The 20,599-nt window shown below is 40.1% G+C and overlaps 1 protein-coding gene across 4 annotated transcripts in view; it reads right to left on the minus strand.

The window, feature by feature from the left end:
• unc5a (unc-5 netrin receptor A) overlaps positions 1-18,771 on the minus strand; it is a 231,678-nt gene extending 212,907 nt beyond the window's left edge. For all 4 annotated transcript variants that reach the window (XM_053688507.1, XM_017490117.3, XM_017490110.3 and 1 more), the window contains exon 1: positions 18,434-18,771. In XM_053688507.1, coding sequence (XP_053544482.1) covers positions 18,434-18,524 — 91 coding nt within the window. In that variant the 5' untranslated portion in view covers positions 18,525-18,771. The remainder of the gene's footprint in view (positions 1-18,433) is intronic.
• Positions 18,772-20,599: the final 1,828 nt, after the last annotated feature.

A 20,599-nucleotide genomic window follows, 5' to 3' on the forward strand; every position in this document is an offset into this window, starting at 1 on the left:
ATATGATAAGACAGCAACTACACAGCCTGGGAAAAGGTCGATAGCATATATTAAACATCTCGGGCTTTCATTAGCGCGTTGTCAAATAACACCTCCATACAGAACGGTGGACAGGAATAGAAAGTAACGGCAGTGGTGTCTGAGCAGCGGAAAATTGAACCGAGCGTTGAATTGCATGTGCGCTGGGCACGCGGAAGATGCTGTCATGAGAGACTGAAAACGGATATTGAAACGCTGTCGTCACATGGGGCGAGACTTTTAATATGTCTCAACGGCAGAAAGTGGGGTGACATCCACTGATTAAAAAAATAAATAAAATACAAATCTTTGTAACACTGCCATCTTCCATTCCAATCCCATCAAACTAATTTAAAAAATATATTCGCGGTCTTGGAGAATCCTTGGGATGTCACTGTAGCTGAATGCTGGCAAACAAAATATGAAAATTCTGGTTTTGACCAATTTTATTTTCTAAACTTACCTTCCCTGTTGAAAAAACCCCCAATAGAAACCCCCATAGAATTTGTAATGGTTTAATGGTTATAATGGGAATTGCATTGGTTTTAATGGAAATTGTAATGATCCCTGTGGGTCTTTACTGGTAATCTGTTGCCTTCTATTGGTGGGATGTTGTGTTTAGAGGATACCATTAAGGGCTAATAATGGTAATGGCAATGGTTTTAATGGTTATAATGGGAATTGTATTGGTTTTAATGTAAAAACTATAATGCTCCCTGTGGGTCTGTACTGGTAATTTGTTGCCTTTTAGTAGTGGCATGTTATGTCTAGTGGATGGAACCAGTAATGGTAATGGTTTTAATGGTTATCTGATGGTTTGTAATGGTATTTGTAGTGGAAAACATTAGAATTTCTTTTTCGGTTTTTAATTTTTTCAATTTTTTTTCCAGCAGGGTTAGCTTTCCGCTAAGATCATGTTAGGTTAAGCGTTAGTGAAAGTGTATAAACTCTCACATTTAATTCTTGCCAAGTTTCTGAATAGTTAATTATGCCATGTCACCTAATTAGGTTATTATATTAGTAGGCTGGCTGGTTGATGTGAGATTGTTTATTGTGGGTTTTCCTGCTTATCCTATAAAGGTGGAACATTCCAAAGAAAGACGCAGCGAAGGTGGAACAACCAACCATCAACCAGCCAGCCTACTTATTATATTAGTAGGCTGGCTGGTTGATATGAGATTGGTTATTGTGGGTTTTCCTGTTTATCCTATAAAGGTGGAACATTCATAAGAGTTCGAGTAAGGCCGAGGGCTGATGTCTTTCATACAGTATAAGGAATCCTGGAGAGAAAAATAGGTTACGCTATATAATAACCGAGCCTGCTTCCACCAATTTGGTTTTTGAAGTTTTTGCCCAGGGTCATTCTTGCACTATATCAGAACACACAGCTATTTATTTCCATAATGCAATAAGAGAGAAAACATATGGAGAAAAGCATGCTCTTCTACACAAACCGTGCTGTCAGGTTTTTTGTTTTGTTTTTTGGAAAAAAAAAAATGGCTGAGAAAAGCAGAAAAGACACAAACCAATAAAAGGGGACAAAAGGAAGACATCCCTCCACCCCCTCTCTGTGTCTCGCTGCCTGTTTTTCTCTCTGTCTTTCTCCTTTTCAGCTCTTTCAGAACCTGGCCGCATCTAATGCAAGAGGACGACTAATGTACGCCATTGATTAGCGTAATAGAAACTGAAAGGTAAGACATGCCAGTTAAAGGAACACTGGAGCTTTGACAGGCTACACAGAGGACCTGTAGGGGATCTGAAGCCATTTGTGAAATGAGGATGCTAGACTCTACGAGGATGTCTATGTATACAAGTGTGTGCGTCTCTCTTTTCTTTTGTATCCTTTGAACCTTGAATGATTGATACAAACCCTTTTTTCATCCTGGTGTGGGATTTTTAGACTGTGGGACCTTCAAAGTGGATGTTTGAGGTTCATGGCTGGAAAATAACATGAAACAATGCAAATATGCGTAAGGGACATGCTGCAGCTCGGAGCTCGTACTCTAACACATAAATTAAAGACACAAAAATATCGACTGAATACGATATTCTCTTCTACAACAAGGCAAATTTATTATCGTTTGAGATAAAAAAACAAACAAACAATGATTTATGTCGTAAAGGTGTTATGCTCCGCTGTACAGCACTTTTCTTTTCACTTTCCTCTGATGCTTTGGATCAGGCCGACTTCAATGGATACCATCATGTTAATTTGCACCATGGAATTTCTGCCATTAATGTGTTTTGATGATTGTCCAATCATCACGAAATTTGGCACACGGCATCATGAGACCAACTCGAACAAAACTTCTTTCTCAGATTCATAAAACACAAATGAATCGCCAAACAGGAAGTGAGCCATTTTTCAAAATTACCGCAGATTTTTGCCAGATTTGGGCTAAGACGCATCATGTGACCTCAGCACAACATACATTCAGCCAAAGCCCTCTTCGATTCATGTGCATCCAACATAAGTACAGCTAAAAAGTCTCAGTTACCAACATGCATCACTGTGAAGGACCAATTCAAGTAGTTTTCTGCAAAAAAACAAAAAACAAAAAAAAAAAACACAAAAAACAGCAAAATCAAGCATTTTTTAGATGCAATAACCACAAAAAAAGGGAAACCTCTCCGAAATCCTGTATGGACTGCCGAACATTAACCAACAAGCTTCGAGTTCATTTGCAACTTAGAAAAGCTTTTAAAAACAGAATGCGAAGCAATATCTTAGCACCAGTTTCATGGTTTGCCTTCAAATATAATACATCCTCTTTATTAACAAGCGCTCATAATCCCAATAGCTTCTGATCTTCCTCCATTTCTAGAGGGTAAGTGCTTGGCCCCATAATTGCAGCTATAATTATTCATTAGTATTGTCAAAAACATATGAGTCACGATCTTTTTTTTTTTAATACACAAATAAATATACAGAACTCTTGAGACTTCTGCATTGTTATAGCTTAACATATAGGACAGACAGTGTTGCTACTCAGAAACCATTTGTAATGAAAACCAGTTTTAAAAAATAATAAAAAGCCTTATAAGCACAAATCCCCGGGGAAGTGAAAGTACAAATAGCGGCGAAGTCACATTCATTAATGAGTCATCGTTTCTCTCTTTTTATTTTAAATGAAAAAATCTAAGTGGTTTTCTTTTGAAAAGCCACAATTTAGCCCACACTTCTATGTATTAACTTATAATTTAATGAATATAATGGGTCACTTCTTCTCAAGAAAAAAAAAGAGTTAAGAAAAGTTAAAAGATTGGTCAAACTTTGTACTTTTGTTATGGAGGTTCAATTCGAAAGTGAGCAAAATTCTTATTACTTCTAGAAAGTGAAAACTTTGAGTAATTTCTGACTATGAAAAAAAAAAAGTTGGAATTCCTACTCAGGAAGTTAGAAAAGAATCCTCATCTCTTTGTATAACATTTGACATCATATCAACATGGCTGCTCCCTCCAAAGTACCACTTCTCCACTTTCAAATTAAATTATAGTAGAATTTGCTTTAGATCGCTTAACAGTTGGTTAAATCTAATGGATAACATTAACATTTTAAGAAGAACTGATATTATTCAACTGATTACCCAACTGTAATATCTGAACTAATCTGCATTTTTAGCATACAGTGAATATTCGAACATTTTGAACTTAACCTAGCTGTAATATTTTTTACAGTAGCTATTATAGAGTTTATTTAGCCACTCCACTATAATTTGTTTGCTGTGCTGGTGAAAATGATCATTATTATATCAAAATTATATCAAATCATTGATATAATAATTATATCAAAGTTTATTAGAACATTAATAAGCTACATTATATAACTACACATTAAAGATGGCAACTCCAACGGGACAAAAACTAAACCATACATCAATTTCGAGGCAGTCAAATAAAAAAGTCTGATACATTAATGTAAAATGTACAATAAAGCAATGTTTAAGCGTTAAACTTTTTGTTTTTCAGTAAACAGTAAATAAAGAAGCACTCTGAGAAATGATTGTTGGGAAAATTCTTTGCAAAGCCCAACCCTCTTCTAGCCCCAGAGAGATGTACACAGTTCGTTGTTATTTATATATTTTGTCACGTGTAAATATCGTTCATAAAAACAAATTTATGCAGATCGATTCCTTTCTCATCCACGCAGACGCAAGTTTACACGCAGTCGAACAAGAAAGCTGATTTAATCCAATCTTCCACCTGAGCAACGCACAACCTGCCATTTGGCGCTCTGTCAGTCCGCACCCTGAGCTGTTTACTGTTCAAAAGCTCAAAATGTAACTGGGTGAAATTTAACGTGATAAATTGCCATGCTTTTTCTGTAATGAGCTGTCCTCTGTGTCGAACATGAGCTGCACCGGTGAAAAGCCCCTACACTGTGATGGGATCTCGTATAACCGTGGCGAGTCAGGGCCTCGATACAGAGTGTCATCCAAGCGAGCACTCGGATGATTCGCAGGGACTCAACAGACACGGCTCTCGGCCAGAAATAGGCTTTTCAGATGCTGAAAGTCTCCGGTGGAAATTTAAATTGGACCGACGTTTAAGCCTCCGGGGCGCAGCGTGCTGAAATCTGCGAACAGGGACTTTTTTCTTTTTTTTTTTCCCGCAGCCGAGGACAGCATCCATACATTTTTTTTGGCTGACCTAAGGGGGATGCAGAAGCAGCGAGTCGGATCTGTGACTGTGGGTTCAGCTCAAAAGTATCTCTGAATGCGCAGAACGGATTCTCACTACTACATTCAGAGATTCAGAGGTCAGAGATTAAAAAATAGATGCGAATCTTTACAGGAGTCACAGAAAAGCTTTTATTTCAGGCCATGTCTGCAGTTTTATTTATTTATATTTTTGTGAAATTTACATGGGCATTTCATATTTTCATACACCTTTAAACCTACACTGTTAGTTCTTCTTAGTTTGCTCTTCTATTACCGAGTAGTGTCTGAGAAACAAACTGAAGCCGGACTAAATGGAGAGCCATTGTGCAGAGGTTGTTAAAATACAAAATGAAATATTAAATGAAAGAATCAAAGAGCTGTTGCAGAATACACCAGCTTAATTATAGAGATAAATTATCTTTTTTTTTTTTTAATTGACCCAGAAACCATGGGGGATGCAAACTTTTGCACATGACTTTTTTACTTGGTACAATTCGTCAATTTAATCATAAAAAAGAAAGCGTTTTATTCCTTTCATAGCATAGCAATTTTCCAACACTAACAATTTCTTATTTATTAAAGAACAACCTCATCTTTATTCATTTATAACTACAGTTAATGTCGCTGAATGTCTATGGAACAAGTTCCTGTTTAAATGAAGACAGCTATAAACAGTCCTTCATTCACTTTCACTTTCCCTTAAATATGACTAAAAAAGTGACTCTTACAACGCACTGACACTGGAGACTCCTTCCAAAAAAAATGTTACAGACAATGTCACCATAGCAACAATTATGTTTTGATATGCTAAATATCAACACATTAAAAAAAAATCATTTTATTATTAGACTTAGATTACATCCATCATCCAGCATTCAAGTCCCAGCGAATAAGCTGTTACTATAGAAACGCAAAGGTAGTAGAAGGAATGCCTTATTATAACCCAGTGCAACTGGAATGGAACTACTAGTAGAAAATGAACAATGAACCAACACCTTCTGACCAATCAGATTTGAGAATGCATTCAATCACCTTTATGATACAAGTTCCAGTTCCAGTACTAGAATTTTATGGCTTTTCAAATCGACCCAATTATTTTTCCAAGAATGCGGCACAGCGCTGCCAGCCATGGGGGGGTGCCTATGAGTTTACATAGTTTCCATGGTGACCAATGAACTCCCATTGAGCACCAATGGAATTTTCCATAAGGCATTATAATGAGAACATCTCTGAATATGAACTGAGTGAGTGTTTTATTTTACTACGTATGCGACGGGGGCAGATGGGAAATGCTTGCTATTTCACGCCAATACTGACACAAATTACATTTGTGACTACATCAACCATAATGGGACTTACACACACATATACACACATATATATACACACACACGTGTCTTGTATTAGCGCAGGATAAATTCCTCCATGCACGTATTGTCACACTGTACACTCAGGGTCTCGGGTCAGGCGGGATGGTGATGCCTCGCCTATTGATTATCTTCAGACTCTGAAGCTCTCATGTATTCAATAAAGGAGATAAGATCTCAGCTCGCTAGCTCACGACTCTGTTACCCATTCCCACTTAGCTCAGCCAAAAATCTATACAGGGATCCATCCGCTCTATAATAAAGAGCTTGTGTGCATGTGTGTGTGTGTGTGTGTGTGTGTGTGTGTGGAGCTGGATGTGGTGATGAATTTAGAACAGAATACTGCGGGATAAATAAACTGCAGCCTCTGTACCGTTTACCTCTAATAACACTGACAGATATCAGCTAATTGTTTCAGCTAATTATAGTATTTAACACATTACAGACCCCCTTTTTCCGGTTCTAATGGCTCGGATTGCATTAAACAGTAATGATAAGTCTTGCGAGAAGCATCTCGGGACGCTGCTCTCTCCTGAACATATCTTGATCCTAATGCATGTTTCTTGCAGTTGTGAAAGTTCTTAGTGGGGTTTTTTTTTCTTTCAATGATAATGGATGACAAAAATGGATTTCACATTTGTACAACCACATATTTGTACCCCATGAAAACAGGATATGTTTATAGGCAACAAGAGAGTTTCTGAAAGCAAAAACATGTTTATAAGCATTTAAAGCATTCCTTATCCACATAATGTAGCTTAAAGGTGCAGCTTATTGTTTTGATTATTGACTAAAAAAAGGATATTTTTTTTATCCTGGATGCTTTTTTTTGTGTAAAATCTAGGCATGTGAAAACAGGTGAAAGGTGAAAGCAGTGTTACACAGTGTACTCATGTCAACCAGATGCTAACATTTCCTACAGATTCTGGTTCTTCTATACATCAGTAAACCTGGCCAAGAACTGCCTACTTTAACCAAACGATGCAATTTGATTGACAATGCTAATGACCAACCAATGAAGGTTTTCTTATTTACTCGCTAGTAATTTCTTCAAATAAAAACTCTCTAACATGCTTCTATATTAGGACAGGACTCCATTTAGAGCGTGTAGCTGCATAAAAATGTGTTTTCCTGCTAGGATCCGGTACACAGAAGTGAGTAGAACCAATCAGATTGCTTCAAGATTCTGAAGCTTACAGCCAGAAAAGTGCCTACAGCTGAGAATAGAACTTAGAACTCCATTAGAGTTCTCTGTTAGAGTTCTCTATTAGAACTCTGTTATAACTCTATTGTTCTACGTTAGAACTCCATTAGAGTTTTCTGTTAGAGTTCTCTGTTAGAACTCTATTGTTCTAAGTTTAGTAAAGCGGTTTCTGTGCAACATGACCAGCTAGATTTTTTGTTGTTTGTTTCTTGTGCATTTCAAAAGAGAGATGAAAGAGAGCAGCTCTGCTGTATCTGATGGAACTTATTTCTGGGCCATATAAAACATTAACAGAACCCTAAAATGAAGGAAGTAACCATAAAAAACAAAAAAACAAAACAAAAAACATTGTGAATCACAGTGCTTCTAAGTATCTTTGCAGCGCTATGATTGTTATGTATATATTTTTTTAAAACTGCACACTGCACCTTTAATTGGAAATACATTGTAATTGATCTACTTCTGTCTGCATGTATTGTATAGTATATTGTAGCTACAACCATGTCACACTCTTCCTGAACTGGAAACACATCCAAGTTGCTTTGGATAACAGCGTTTGCCAAGTGAATATATGTAAATGGCACATCAGATTGCCTAAAACCCCAAACAGGAGTCCAGTAACGTCAACTAAATGTGCTGTAAAGCATTTATTTATTCAAATGATCCTGCTCGTAAACATCACTGATGCCCGAAAGGCTTCGGTTTAAATAGGAAACGACAAAAAAGCAAAGCATTTCTCCATTTACGCTGAGGATACTGCGCATGTTTTACTTCTAATTCACTATATCAATCAGCACACATGTAATTAGATGTGATGAGGAGGAATTTAGCACTAGCACAGGCCAACATGCGTCAATTTGCAGTCGGTGTCATTTAGCTCTTCACTAGCGGCTGGCCCGCTTCCCATTCACGCTAAAGAATCCAAATCTTTTTTTTTTTCCCCTCAAGTGCCGCAACTACAATATTATAATGAAACAGCAGTGCTGCTATCATTCTGAACACTCCGATGGTTAAAACATGATTCATCTGAATGCTATAACACTTTTGAGACTGAAACTGTTCTCTGTACAAAGCCTCCGGTAAATGTGGTAGTGTCAAAACTACCTGGGGAAAGAATGCACATCAATAAATACAGCAAATGCAGACAACAATTCAGTCTCATGTTTCAGGCACCAAAGCTGGAGGTTAAATGAGGGCAACGGTTGAATTTGGTGCAGTTGTATTTTCTTCCCAGTGTACTTGTAATACTAACATTAAAATTACTCAAAAAACTCTATCAAGGAGAAAAAAAAACAACCATACAGATGCAAAATGCTTAGAATGTGGCTTTTTTCTACTTAAAGCTGCTGTTTGCAATTTTACAACTGTTCCCATTACTATATTAATCACATATCTTCAAAGATAGAAAGAAAAAGTCATTCACAATATTTTTTTATTTAACAGATCTGCCTAGTTTCTTCTTTTCAGCATTGTTTCATTTTCTTTTTTTCTGGCCCAGAAATAAGCTCCGACCCCATCTTATACAGAGCGGTAAGTTCTGCCATACATTTCATCAAGTTCAAACAGATGAAGTTGTAATAAATGAAGAAACGCTATATTTGCTGACCCTCATTTTACCCTCAACTCTCGCACTGCATTGTACGGCCGATGAATTTGCGATTGTGATCCATCATGTCCATTTTATGACATCGTTATCTTAAACAATAATTACTTATGACAACAACAATAACAACAACTGATTCCTTAATCATGACATCATATAGTATACCATCACATCATAATTCTAGATGTAGCTTACAGCCAGCTGCAGAATTATTGGCACCCTTGGTAAATTTATGTTCAAAACTTATATATATAGGAATTATATCTTTGTGGTGAATTAGCCCAAATAATTGTGATTTAAGTTTTTATAATGTTTTATAACGACAAGAATAAACCTATGTCAATTAAAGGTTAGATTTCATATATACTGTAATTGCAAGGTTAAACTGATTAGCCACAAAGACATTTTTTTCCCCAGAACCCATTAACAAGGGTGCCAATACTTCTATAACTGACTGTATATCTTAGTGACAGTTCAGCATTTTTCTCTCCCTCTTATACCACTTACAGCATGTCAGTATTAAAGTTAGTGGTGGTTCTGATCCCGTGTTAATGACTGTATAGATTCAGTGTTAAAGCAGTTCTTGGTCTATAAGGAAATCAGTTCATAGGAAACACGGTATGAGAACCTGAAATAAATGGCACTTCATCGACAGGGTGTGACCTAAGGATGGCCCTGCTATCAACTTTTAGTGTTTTTGGATTGTAACACACTAAATCCAGGCAATATGTACCAATCCAACAGTAGATAATTAACTGAAAGATGTAAAGATTCTCAATATGTGAACACAGACCCATGTGTATCCCCCCCCAATCTCAAATAGGGGCAGCAGATGTTGTGCAATGGCTCTCCTATAACACCCCCCACCCCGCGTGTGTCGCATGGCTCACGCCCAATGTTGACTCAGTTGAATTGCCAGCCCGAGGCACTAGCGCTTGGACACACATGGCCATAACGAGGAAAGGTCATCGGGCGTCGTTGGCTGTCGGCTCTGTCACTTGAAGAGGACGAGAGCTGGCTGCGCTAAAGCGTGCCCTCCCTGAGACACCCTTGTCATTAGAGAGTCTGCGCCAGCCAGAGCCTGCCCAAGGTGCTTTCTAAATTCTTGGACAGACGGTGAGGAAAACACTTAAGACGCACGGCGGCATATGGATGCATGGATACACACGCGTGAGACACAGAACATGCTTATTAAAGACATTTAGATACTAGGGATAATGGCTGTACAATTAACCCTATAAATTCCAGACCTTTGCTTTTAATGTACAATTAACAGCAACTGAATACTGAATAATACGTGTTGCTATTAATGCAAAATGCTATTTTGTTAGCAAATCATAGTAATTGGCAGTCAAATCTAAAACACACACACATAATATGCCAGCTTAGACACATCCTATAAAGATGCCCTTCCTTTACCTAGTTAGAAAAAAAATTAGCTAGCAAGTGTTGACTAGCTCACTACCATCATTCACAGAGACACACAGAGACCTATGAATACCTTATAAATGCTCCACAGCTCTGAGAAAACCCATCCATGTTGAACAAAACCTTATGTTTGAGCTAGCCACATAGTGCTAACTGACTAGCTCACTATCATCATTCTCAGAGACACACAGAGACCTGCGACTAGCTTAAAAACTCTCCCTGGGTCTGACAGAAGTCTTTCTTGATTAATAAAGCCTTAGCTTTAAAATAGCTAGCTAGCTAGTGCTAGAAGTCTACCTTACTAGCATCAGTCTTATAGGCACACAGTGATCCATGACTAGCTTATAAACTCTCCACAGGTCTGAGAGAAGTCTTTCATCATAATTAAAGCCTTGTCTTTAAGCTAGCTAGCTAGCTAGTGCTAGAAGACTAGCTTACTACCATCGCACCTTCTGTATACTGTATGGTGTTTTACTGACTAGCTCACTAGCATCATCCCGAAAGAAACCTTTTTCCTTCAAAAATGCCTTGTGTTTGCGCATAAACAGTCTAAGCCAGCTACATTTGCAGGAATATAACATAAGGCGCACACTACATGAGATAAAAGAAAAGTCTTTTTGTTTTCCTTGCGGTAAAAAAAAATCTGTTTAAATTAGCAGTGATTTCAATAGTGAGCTAAATATTTGCTAGTGGGAACACATATTGTGCTTATAAAAATGATTTTTTTAAAAAAAGTCTATTTAATAATAACCTCTGTTAGTAAATGATTTTTGTTAATGATAGTTTTTAGCATATTTAGACTTTTTTTCCCCTGTTATAATGGGTAATAATTCATTAATGATAGACTTGCTAAAATGGCACGCAGGAATCTGGTGCAAAACGCTTATTCTTTTTGCTCAACATCATCGACTCCCAGTTCCATTGATTTTCTTTTAAATTCGGACTGTCGAAAAGCCACAACATCATGATATTTGTAAAAATACATACAGAAATACATAGCGACAAAATTAAGTGAAGGGAAATAAATTTCCCTGTGATATTAAATTCAAATCAAATTCTCCTTTACATTTAGTGACTTTAAAAAAAACAAAGCTCAATTTCCCAAAAGCACCATAAAGTGTACTGCTAGAGAGAGAGAGAGAGAGAGAGAGAGAGAGAGAGAGAGAGAGAAAGTTTAAAGTGATGCTCGCTCGACCATTACGCAGCAATCTGTGTGCTGGTATTTTTCAAGTGACTCAACCCCAGACGTGGTGCACTTTTTCAAAATTGTCTCAGATAGTGCATAAGTACGTGAATTTGGGACACGGCCATCGTTTTAACACGTCAAAGACGTCTTCCTGTTCTAATGGGCTGGATTACATTACACACTACTGATGGCTTGAATTGCTAAACAACCGCAAATAGCCATTCAGGACAGGAGGGAAAATAACATTTAAATTCCGCAATCAATCCAAAGGAAAAGTCTGATAAAGCCTTAGGAGGAAAGGTAAATCCAGTCTCACCGTCAGGAGTGTGAAGGAGACAAGATGAGAAGAAATGATGAGAACCGGACGCTTTAATATTCAGCAGTCTGGCATATTGAATGGTGGCTTTATAATGATGTTTGCCATTGTGATTATGAGCGAGCGATGTCGGAATTACGATCGGCTCAGCTGATTGCTTCCGAAAAGCAGGCGATGAGGAGGGTCCAGAGATTCATGCACAAGAGCATAAAGGTCAAACAGATTTTAAAAAAAATAAAAAAATTAGAAACGTGTTGGATGAAAATTGTGTAAATACAGGTAACTGATTACATGGGAAATTTTCTCAACTAGCCATAATATATATGGGTTTATTCTTATATATATATATAGCTCGCCATACTTAACTTCATTACTTCAGCTAGCATTTTAGCCTAGTCACGAACCTAGCTTAAGCTATTATAATGACTATAGGTTTCCAGGTGATGAAAACATGGGACTGGACAGCACATTTGAGCTTTCATGCACCTGAGATGGTCTTCCATTACGTTTATGTCTCATACTCCCACCAGGCAACACTTCTACATTGGTAGAAGTGGCTCTTGAGTTTGTATAAAGAAAGGTGTGTGTGAGGTCAAGCTCATAGAAAAATAAAAGGACCAGTAAACATTCTGTCCTACAGAAAACGCCTCACATTATGAAAGTTCAAGCAGCTAAATGTGATCTAAACACTTTAAGGCCAAGTGCTCAGACCTTGCATTTCCAGAGGATTTTCAGGGTTTTTTCCCTGCTTCAACACACCTCATTTAACAGGATCATTAACTAATGAGCTGAACCAGGTGTGATGGAGCAGGGAAACATAAAACCCTCAACCACTCTGGCCCACCATGATAGTTTTTCTTCCTTTTTGGCTAATCTGAAGTGAGAAGTCAAGATGGAGCTCCCTAGTGGCAGCCTTCCCTCAGTAACTCCCAGAGCTTAGCATGCAAACGCCGTTGCTTAGTAAGCCGTCTGGAAACACGCATCGTCTCCAAAGCGGCCCAGAGGAGAGGCGTAATAAGCCAGGATTAAGCACCTCCGGGTTTAAACACACCTCCCTGTCATTGACTGATGACCAATTAAACAGTCAGACGCGTATTGATCACAGGAGAATGCCACGGATGCCCAAACATCCTTAAACACACTGCAGGGAGGCCCCACAGATGGAGTGCCATTGTGCATTTTTCATCTTTATGCACGTTTTTCTTCGTTTTTCGAACCCTGTGGAGCTGTGGTAGGGGGAAAAAACAAAACAGCTAAGCAAAGCTGGAGTGTGCTGGGGTAGAGAGAAAAAAGGGCAGCGAAGAGCGTTCTGGCAGATGGCTCGCTCGTATATCATCGCTCTTATATCTACAAAACATGCGTGGAACCGAGGCTTACAAAGGCACCTTGGGAAATGTAGTTTTATCTCTGCGAGATACTGAAGGAGTGTGTGAAGTGTGCAGCTCAAGGTCAACTCGTCAGGAATGACGAAAGTGTAGATCGTTGGCGTAGAGTGCATCAGAGCATCACAAAATCTGGCACAAAACTCAAGAACAAACTACCCGTGTTACCCCCCCCCCCCCCCCGACCCCCCCAATCCCAACCGCCGAAAGGTCGGATGCATTAAACCATGCACAAAATAAGGAATTTGCGATCTATTTGTAACCCATCAACTTGTTTACCTTTTTCACATTGCACACCGTGAATCAAGCAAATGAATACGCGTAAGCATACGCATGCTGCTCATATGCGAGAAATGTACCCCGCACTGCCAGTGGGACTGATAAATTAATAGATTAGCATTGTTATGAAACTGCTCTATAAGGTTAAATTGCATTATGTCTAGTTTATTCCATGATTGAGTAAAATTCCAATTCCGAGCGCTCGACAAAATATTAAATAACCCAAGCCCCTCAGGAGAGGGAGGGGGTGGGGGGACCTGATAAACCCTTTCTTCCCCATCGCTCTTATTTTATTTTTTTCCAAAGTCTAATTTCCCTCTTGCTTGATACTTCTGACTGTTAAACATCATGCTAATTCAATGGTGTAGAAATAAATAATTATATAGTGAATATTTTTTGCCCCCATCAGCACCAGTCTGCGCTTTGCATGCATCATTTGAATTCACTGCACGTGACTTGGGGGAACAAAAAAAAAACCTTGCTTTTTTTTTCCTCTAGATGAAATTAACATCGCCTCGAAAACTCATAGCACGGCACACGCTAATCATTTGCCATGCATTAGCTTTGGGATGCAGGGGAGTTGAGCTCTTTTGACCACGAGGCATCGTAAGCCAATAAATTATGCTAATGGTGGCTTTTCCCGCCTGCTCTTGTTGCGCAGGGACTCCATGACGAGGGCCTAAGAGTGCGGTGGAAACACTTGCAGAACTTTGCATGGATATATGAATAACCGAAGACGCCATTTTGTCAGGGATGGTTTATACTTTTGCGACGTGAGGTGAGCGTGAACTTTAGGGGCGGGGTCACACGAACAGAACGCAAACAAGAGCAGTATCTAAAAAAAACAACAACAAAAAACCAAACAGAGCTGCATGTCTCATTGAAGGGATAATAAATAGAAAGCAATGTGGGTGTAACTTTGTTTATGCATCATGACTGTTAGAACGTTTGTCAGTTTTTGTTGTAAGATTAATGTAAAAAAATGTAAAAAATTTTAATGCGCTAAGCTTTCAAAAAGTGGTCGGGGATGCACGAGCACGCCGCAAGGCTATAACAGATGGAAAGTTCTGTATAATTGTATTGATTACACTTTACTGTTTAATTAAAATGTTACTGGATACACTGTTATTGTTTATTTGGAACAATGCGATTCTAAAATCCGTGGTCATGACATCTCGTCACGTCACGTTGCTACGCAACAGCGAACACCGCGAGTCCAACCAGTCAGAGTTCAGCTGAAGGCTGGTTGATGGCCAGTGTGATGGCACGTGAGAGGGGCAGTGTGCCTCTGCGATAAACCCCTATCGATTAAAAGAAATGGAAGATGAAAGATGGAAAAAAATTATCCTGACTCGACTTCTAGATATGAATCCGTGTCACAAGTCCGATCTGATACCAACCTACTGTTTCAGTCGGATAGGAATGCTCAAGATCCCGATTGGGATTGAGATTGTGGCTATGATTGTATGCCCTTAACTAAAGGGAACATGACAGACAGGCGTATCTCATCTCCACCAGGGAACAAAGCAAGAGCCTGTGACAAACAGCCCCTGACTCTCTCGCTCTCTTGTCTACTTCTTCTCCTTCTCTCTGAGAGCTCCTTGTTAGCATTCATCCAGAAGGTCTTCCTCCTGTCAGGGCAGGAAGAGAGAGTTGGAGAAATGTCGCTCATCCACTCCGCCCCTCTCATCTGTAATGAAGACTGGCGACTCAACCTTTTTTTTAGATTTCCCTCTAAAGTCTTTCACGCCCTCGGAAAAAAAGCCACTTCGGCATATTTCCCTCTACGAAGGCACGCTTCTGATTCATTTCATATCGTACCTGTAACGAGTTGGCTGTTTGAAGCCAGAGCAAAGTGAGAAATCTCAGGATTTTGTTACGCTTCAACTGGAAACCCTAAGATCGGTGATTCAAAAGACGTGCCGGACGTACGAAAGCAAAAACACCAACACACTCACTCACTCCAAAATGTACTCGGAGTCCCAGGAGCATGACTCGTTGTTTAATGTATTCATAATTATTCGCTAATTAATGCAGGAGGAAAAAGGCCCTCAAACATGTTTTCATCCAAGGAAGCTTTACTGTGGCCAGCCAGCGTCATGCAAATGAAGTGTGAAATGATGCCAAAGCGAGGGGTGTGTGTGTGTGTGTGTTTTATGTGTGTGAGTGTGTGGCGTGTATGCCTTTTCCCACTCCGCTAGCAAACTCCCAGGCCGATGACTTCATTAACACCAGCAGCGCTACAGTATGGACGTCTTTCAAAGCAACACGGTCAATTTTGCCCCTTGGTCATATTATACAAAATTGATGACTGTGTGTGTGAAGAGTCAGACAACCAGCTCCAGCTCTGACTCAGGAGCTATCACTATTCCTCTCTCTCTTTTTTTTTCTTCAAAATTTTGAGCTTATTATTTGAGGTTATGATCTGACCTTATGCACTCCCTGAGGTATTTAATTGTGCAGCAGATTTCATATCTAAGGGGGGGAAGAAGGGATATGAGCCTATTTTCCATTATTAATATACCAATATCAGAGATCTGAGAATACTCAGAAAAACAATATTGATCTCTCTCTCTCTCTCTCTCTCTCTCTCTCTCTCTCTCAGAAATGAAGGGTACTAAACTGGATCTTTCTTTGGGGTTCTTTCAGGTGGTTACACCTCAAAGGTACATTCTTACGTGTGCGTGTAGGTTACTCTTAAAATGAACTACAAGGCAGGTAAGATACACTACAGCACATCCAAGTTTCCATGTGAAAGACACGTATTAAAGATACATACAATGTATTATTCAGAGTACAACAAGGGAAGTACCATTTAGTAATTTCCCCCCCCAGTTTAATATGAGATCACAGAATAAAATGCATCCATCGCTTCAGACCAACTATCACTAACTTTAAACAACAACAACAACAACAACAACAAACCCAAAAGGGTCTATAGGTGCATTTAACCTCCTTGCACCAAAGTCCTTCTTCTTCATTACAGCTTTACAAGAAAAGCTCTTCATGCATTCTTTATCATGTGCACTGGTCTCAAGCTTTGGAGTCTATGTCTACATTAAGCGCCGCTTGTGTCGACAAGGATTACGCACAGGCAGAATTAAATCACCCGTTTCAATTAGCCCAGGAGTGAAGCTAGCGGCTAGAGGAAATCTCAGTCGTGCGATTTCATTTGAAAGGAAGTTAAGTCCAAAGTTATGCCCAAGTAGTCAAACATACTAGGCGCTCTACATGTTTGATTATTCTGTATGGTTCAAATGACCTCAGTTGTCCTTTATGTATCTTGTTCATTTACAATTATACTCATTTGGTACACTTTTTGGTTCCTACACAGTAAAATCTCTAGTGTTGAATTAACACCCAGAGTGTTCATTGGTGTCCAATGGACTTCTATAAACACTGTAGGGTGTAAATTCAACACCCTGGGTGTTAAATCAACACTGTGGATTTTGCCGTGTAGACTGTACCTCACAAACACATTTTGATCATTCCCATGCCCTAACACACCAACCTAATTGTGAAGTGGCTCAACAGGATGTTTTAGAACAACCTTTTAATATCCAAGAGGCCTCTCAGACAGATTTATTCATATATCACAAACAACATAATATCAAGTTCTGTCTGTTCATTCCATTCACACAACAGTGTTTTATATTATTATTATTATTATTATTATTATTATTATTATTATTATTATTCCTGAACTTTCCTCTCATAGATGTCAAAATATTTTAATAGACTTGTTTACTAAGCAAATAAAGTTATTTACACAAACAGTACTTCTCCTGATGGTACCTTCAACCTTTTGAAGGTTTCTTTGACTTTGGTGCGCACATGCTGCACCTTTAATGAACTTTTATAGGTGTGTTGTTATGAAAGATACACACTAGACTTGGAGCCTTGGTACAGTTTGATGAGAAATCCCTTTGATTCAGCATACCAAGATCTCACTAGTACAAACAGTATAATAACAGTGATGATGATGATGATGATGATGATGATGATTTCTATAGCTGTAACTAAATTTGATAATAAATAAATCATAGATGACTGGGATAGACTTCACAGCACTTCCACTAGGACTGTATTCAACATCTGGACAGCTGGCAGATTTCTGAGCATGGCGGTTAAAATCTAGTCGATAAGACCTCAGTGATTAATCTAATACAGATAACTTGTGGATGAAACAGAACCACTGTTCTAGAGCATGGAAATCAGCAAACAGGACTGTCTGTACATTAGGTGACATCTGAAGACTTTGCACAGCTTGAAGAAAATCCAGCCTCCGTCCTTTTTAACACCTCTTTATGAGCCGTCTCCTTGTGCAACTTGCTGAAGCCAGGGCTCACACCGCGGCCAGCCAGCCAGCTTACTCGGCCAACCTGTCAGCATGATCCTGCCAATGCAGCAAGATCGGACGAAGCAAACGCAAACGCGGCATTGCACGCGCCACGCAGCCCGTGCTGATCCTGCTTTAGCGCACAGAGGTAGGTGGGTTTGTGGGAAAAGGGGGGAGTCCTGAGGTCCCGGGGTCCAGTAGCTGACCCATTTCAAGCACTGCTCTTAATTAGACCGCGACATCTTCACATCCTCGCTCGCGCGCGCTTTCTTCTGTCCGCTTGCACGTCCACGCCGTCGCCGTCGCCTCGTGGTTGCACTATAGCTTAAACTTGCTCGTGGTCGTGTTTTATATGAGTATCAGAGGTGTGCATAATAAACTCGTGCACGGTGCGTACTGACATGCTCAACACAACATGGCTCACGCGCAGGGTTTTTTTTTTCTTTCTTCTTTTTTCTTTTTCACCCCTGGATGCATAAAACTAGGTCTGCGCACAGGGACACTGCTATTTATTCTCAGTCCTCGTGAGTCCTCTTGATGAAAGAGGAGTGAGGTAAAAAAAAAAAAAAAATGCATCAACCCACACGCACACACACACACACACACACACACACACACACGGGCAGAATGAAATAACCCGAGCGACTCACCGGTGCAGGTGAATCCAAAGGACAGAAGACAAACCGAGGCGAGAATCTGCGCGGCTCTCCAGCGCACATAGGGACGCGGGTGAAACTGCATCGTCGCCTTCTTCTTCTTCTTCTTCTTCTTCTTCTTATCCCTCTTTCTTGTATTCAAAATATACCTAAGGTTGAATAAAAAAAAATGAATAGTCTGGGTGCGTGCGAGCGAGCGTGCGTCTTTCCTTCCCAGCAGCGCGTGGAGCTTTGAGTGTATCGCGTGCGCAGAGTTTGGACATGGAGTGGCGGCGCTACTGCATCCGATCTCCTCCCTCCCTCCTCTCCTTTCCTTCCTTACTCACTCCTCTTCGTCCTTTAGCGCGCCTCCTCCTCTTCCTCCTTCTCCTCCTCCTCCTCTCTCTCTCTCTCTCTCTCTCTCTCTCTCTCTCTCTCTCTCTGTATGTGTGTGTGTATGTGAGGCAGTGCCGCTCGCGCCGCTCACAGACGGCGCGTTACAGCATCGTATCGCAGGTGCGCGTGCGGAGAATAAACCATCAAATAAACCTCTCTCAACTTTCAGAGCAAAGGGAAACACACACACACACACTGAACTAACATGTCCAGGGTTGTGTTGCTTGAAATTTTAAAAAACACGCATCCGGTAACAGATTTTAATGTAAAGGGGGAAAAAACCCTGTGCGTTTGTTTAGCTCGGCAAACATCTGCTCGTGCGCCGCTGCAGGAGAGAGAGAGAGAGAGAGAGAGAGAGAGAGAGAGAGAGAGAGAGAGAGATACACAGCGGCTACCAGTGAAAACCTGGAGCGGATTCTCCTGCGTGGACTGGCCAAGGAGCAAGAGTGCGCTCTTTAATCACACACACACACACACACACACACACACACACACACACACACACACACACACACACACACACACAATTCTCGATTCTAATTGGCCTGTAGGAATTGATTCATTTTCTTTAACTGAAAAAAAACAAAACAAATACCATTACGAACCATCAACTGTTAACCATTAAAACCATTACCATTATTGGACCTTATTGCTATCCACTAGACATAACATGCCACTAACAGAAGGAAACAAATTACCACTAGAGACCCACAGGGACCATTACAGTTTCCATTAAAACCAGTACGAGGAGGGTTTCTATTGGGTTTTTTTTTTTTCCAGAAGGGAGTTGTGACATCACTTTCAAGTGCACTCAGACATTCAGCTGCTTGAAAGCCACGTTACAACTCTATAAACAAGCAAGTTCTCATAATGATTTATGAGGACGTGCAGGGGCGTGTCTATAAAATGACTGACAAGACTCCAATGCAAATACGAACAAACTTTTTGGACTGGAAGGCAGGTTTTCACACCTGTTTTTTTCCCCCCAGGTAGGTAATACACTTGCTCTGTAAGCTATTTTGTAATCCATCCATCCATTTTCTATACGGCTTATCCTTCAGGATCACGGGGAACCTGGAGCCTATCCCATGGAGCATCGGGCACAAGGCGGGGTACACCCTGGATAGAGTGCCAGTCCACAATCATTCACACACCCATTCATACACTATGGACACTTTGGACATGCTAATCAGCCTACCATGCATATCTTTGGACTGGGGGAGGAAACCGGAGTACCCGGAGGAAACCCCTGTAGCACATGCAAGCTCCGCACACACAGGACCGTGGCAGTAATCGAACCCCCAACCCTGGAGTTGCGAACGTGCTAACCATTAAGCCACCGTGTGCTCCCTATTTTGTTAACATTTGTACATAATTTTTTTAGGATTTCTACTAGTAAGTAATGAAAAATATTTACTATTGCACCTGTAATGGAAGGAGTCTCCAGTGCCAGCACAATGTAATGTCAGTAAGGTTTTCCGATATGGGAAAGTCTTCAGGACAGAGGAGTGTCTCAGTACACTGAAGAATAATAATTGAATAGATCAACGGATTTAAATTAAGGGCAGAATTTCCATGTAAGCAAAATAGGCAGCGTTTGCTTACTGATATAATGTCCATGTTCCATCCATCCATCTTCAACCGCTTACTCCTTCTCAGGGTCACGGGAAACCTGGAGCCTATCCCAGGAAGCATCGGGCACAAGGCGGGTTACACCCTGGACAGGGTGCCAGTCCATCAGGGCACAATCACATACATACATACCCGGAGGGATATACCACGTAC

Source organism: Ictalurus punctatus, chromosome 2, assembly GCF_001660625.3.
Source record: "Ictalurus punctatus breed USDA103 chromosome 2, Coco_2.0, whole genome shotgun sequence".
In the NCBI taxonomy this organism is placed as follows: domain Eukaryota; kingdom Metazoa; phylum Chordata; class Actinopteri; order Siluriformes; family Ictaluridae; genus Ictalurus; species Ictalurus punctatus.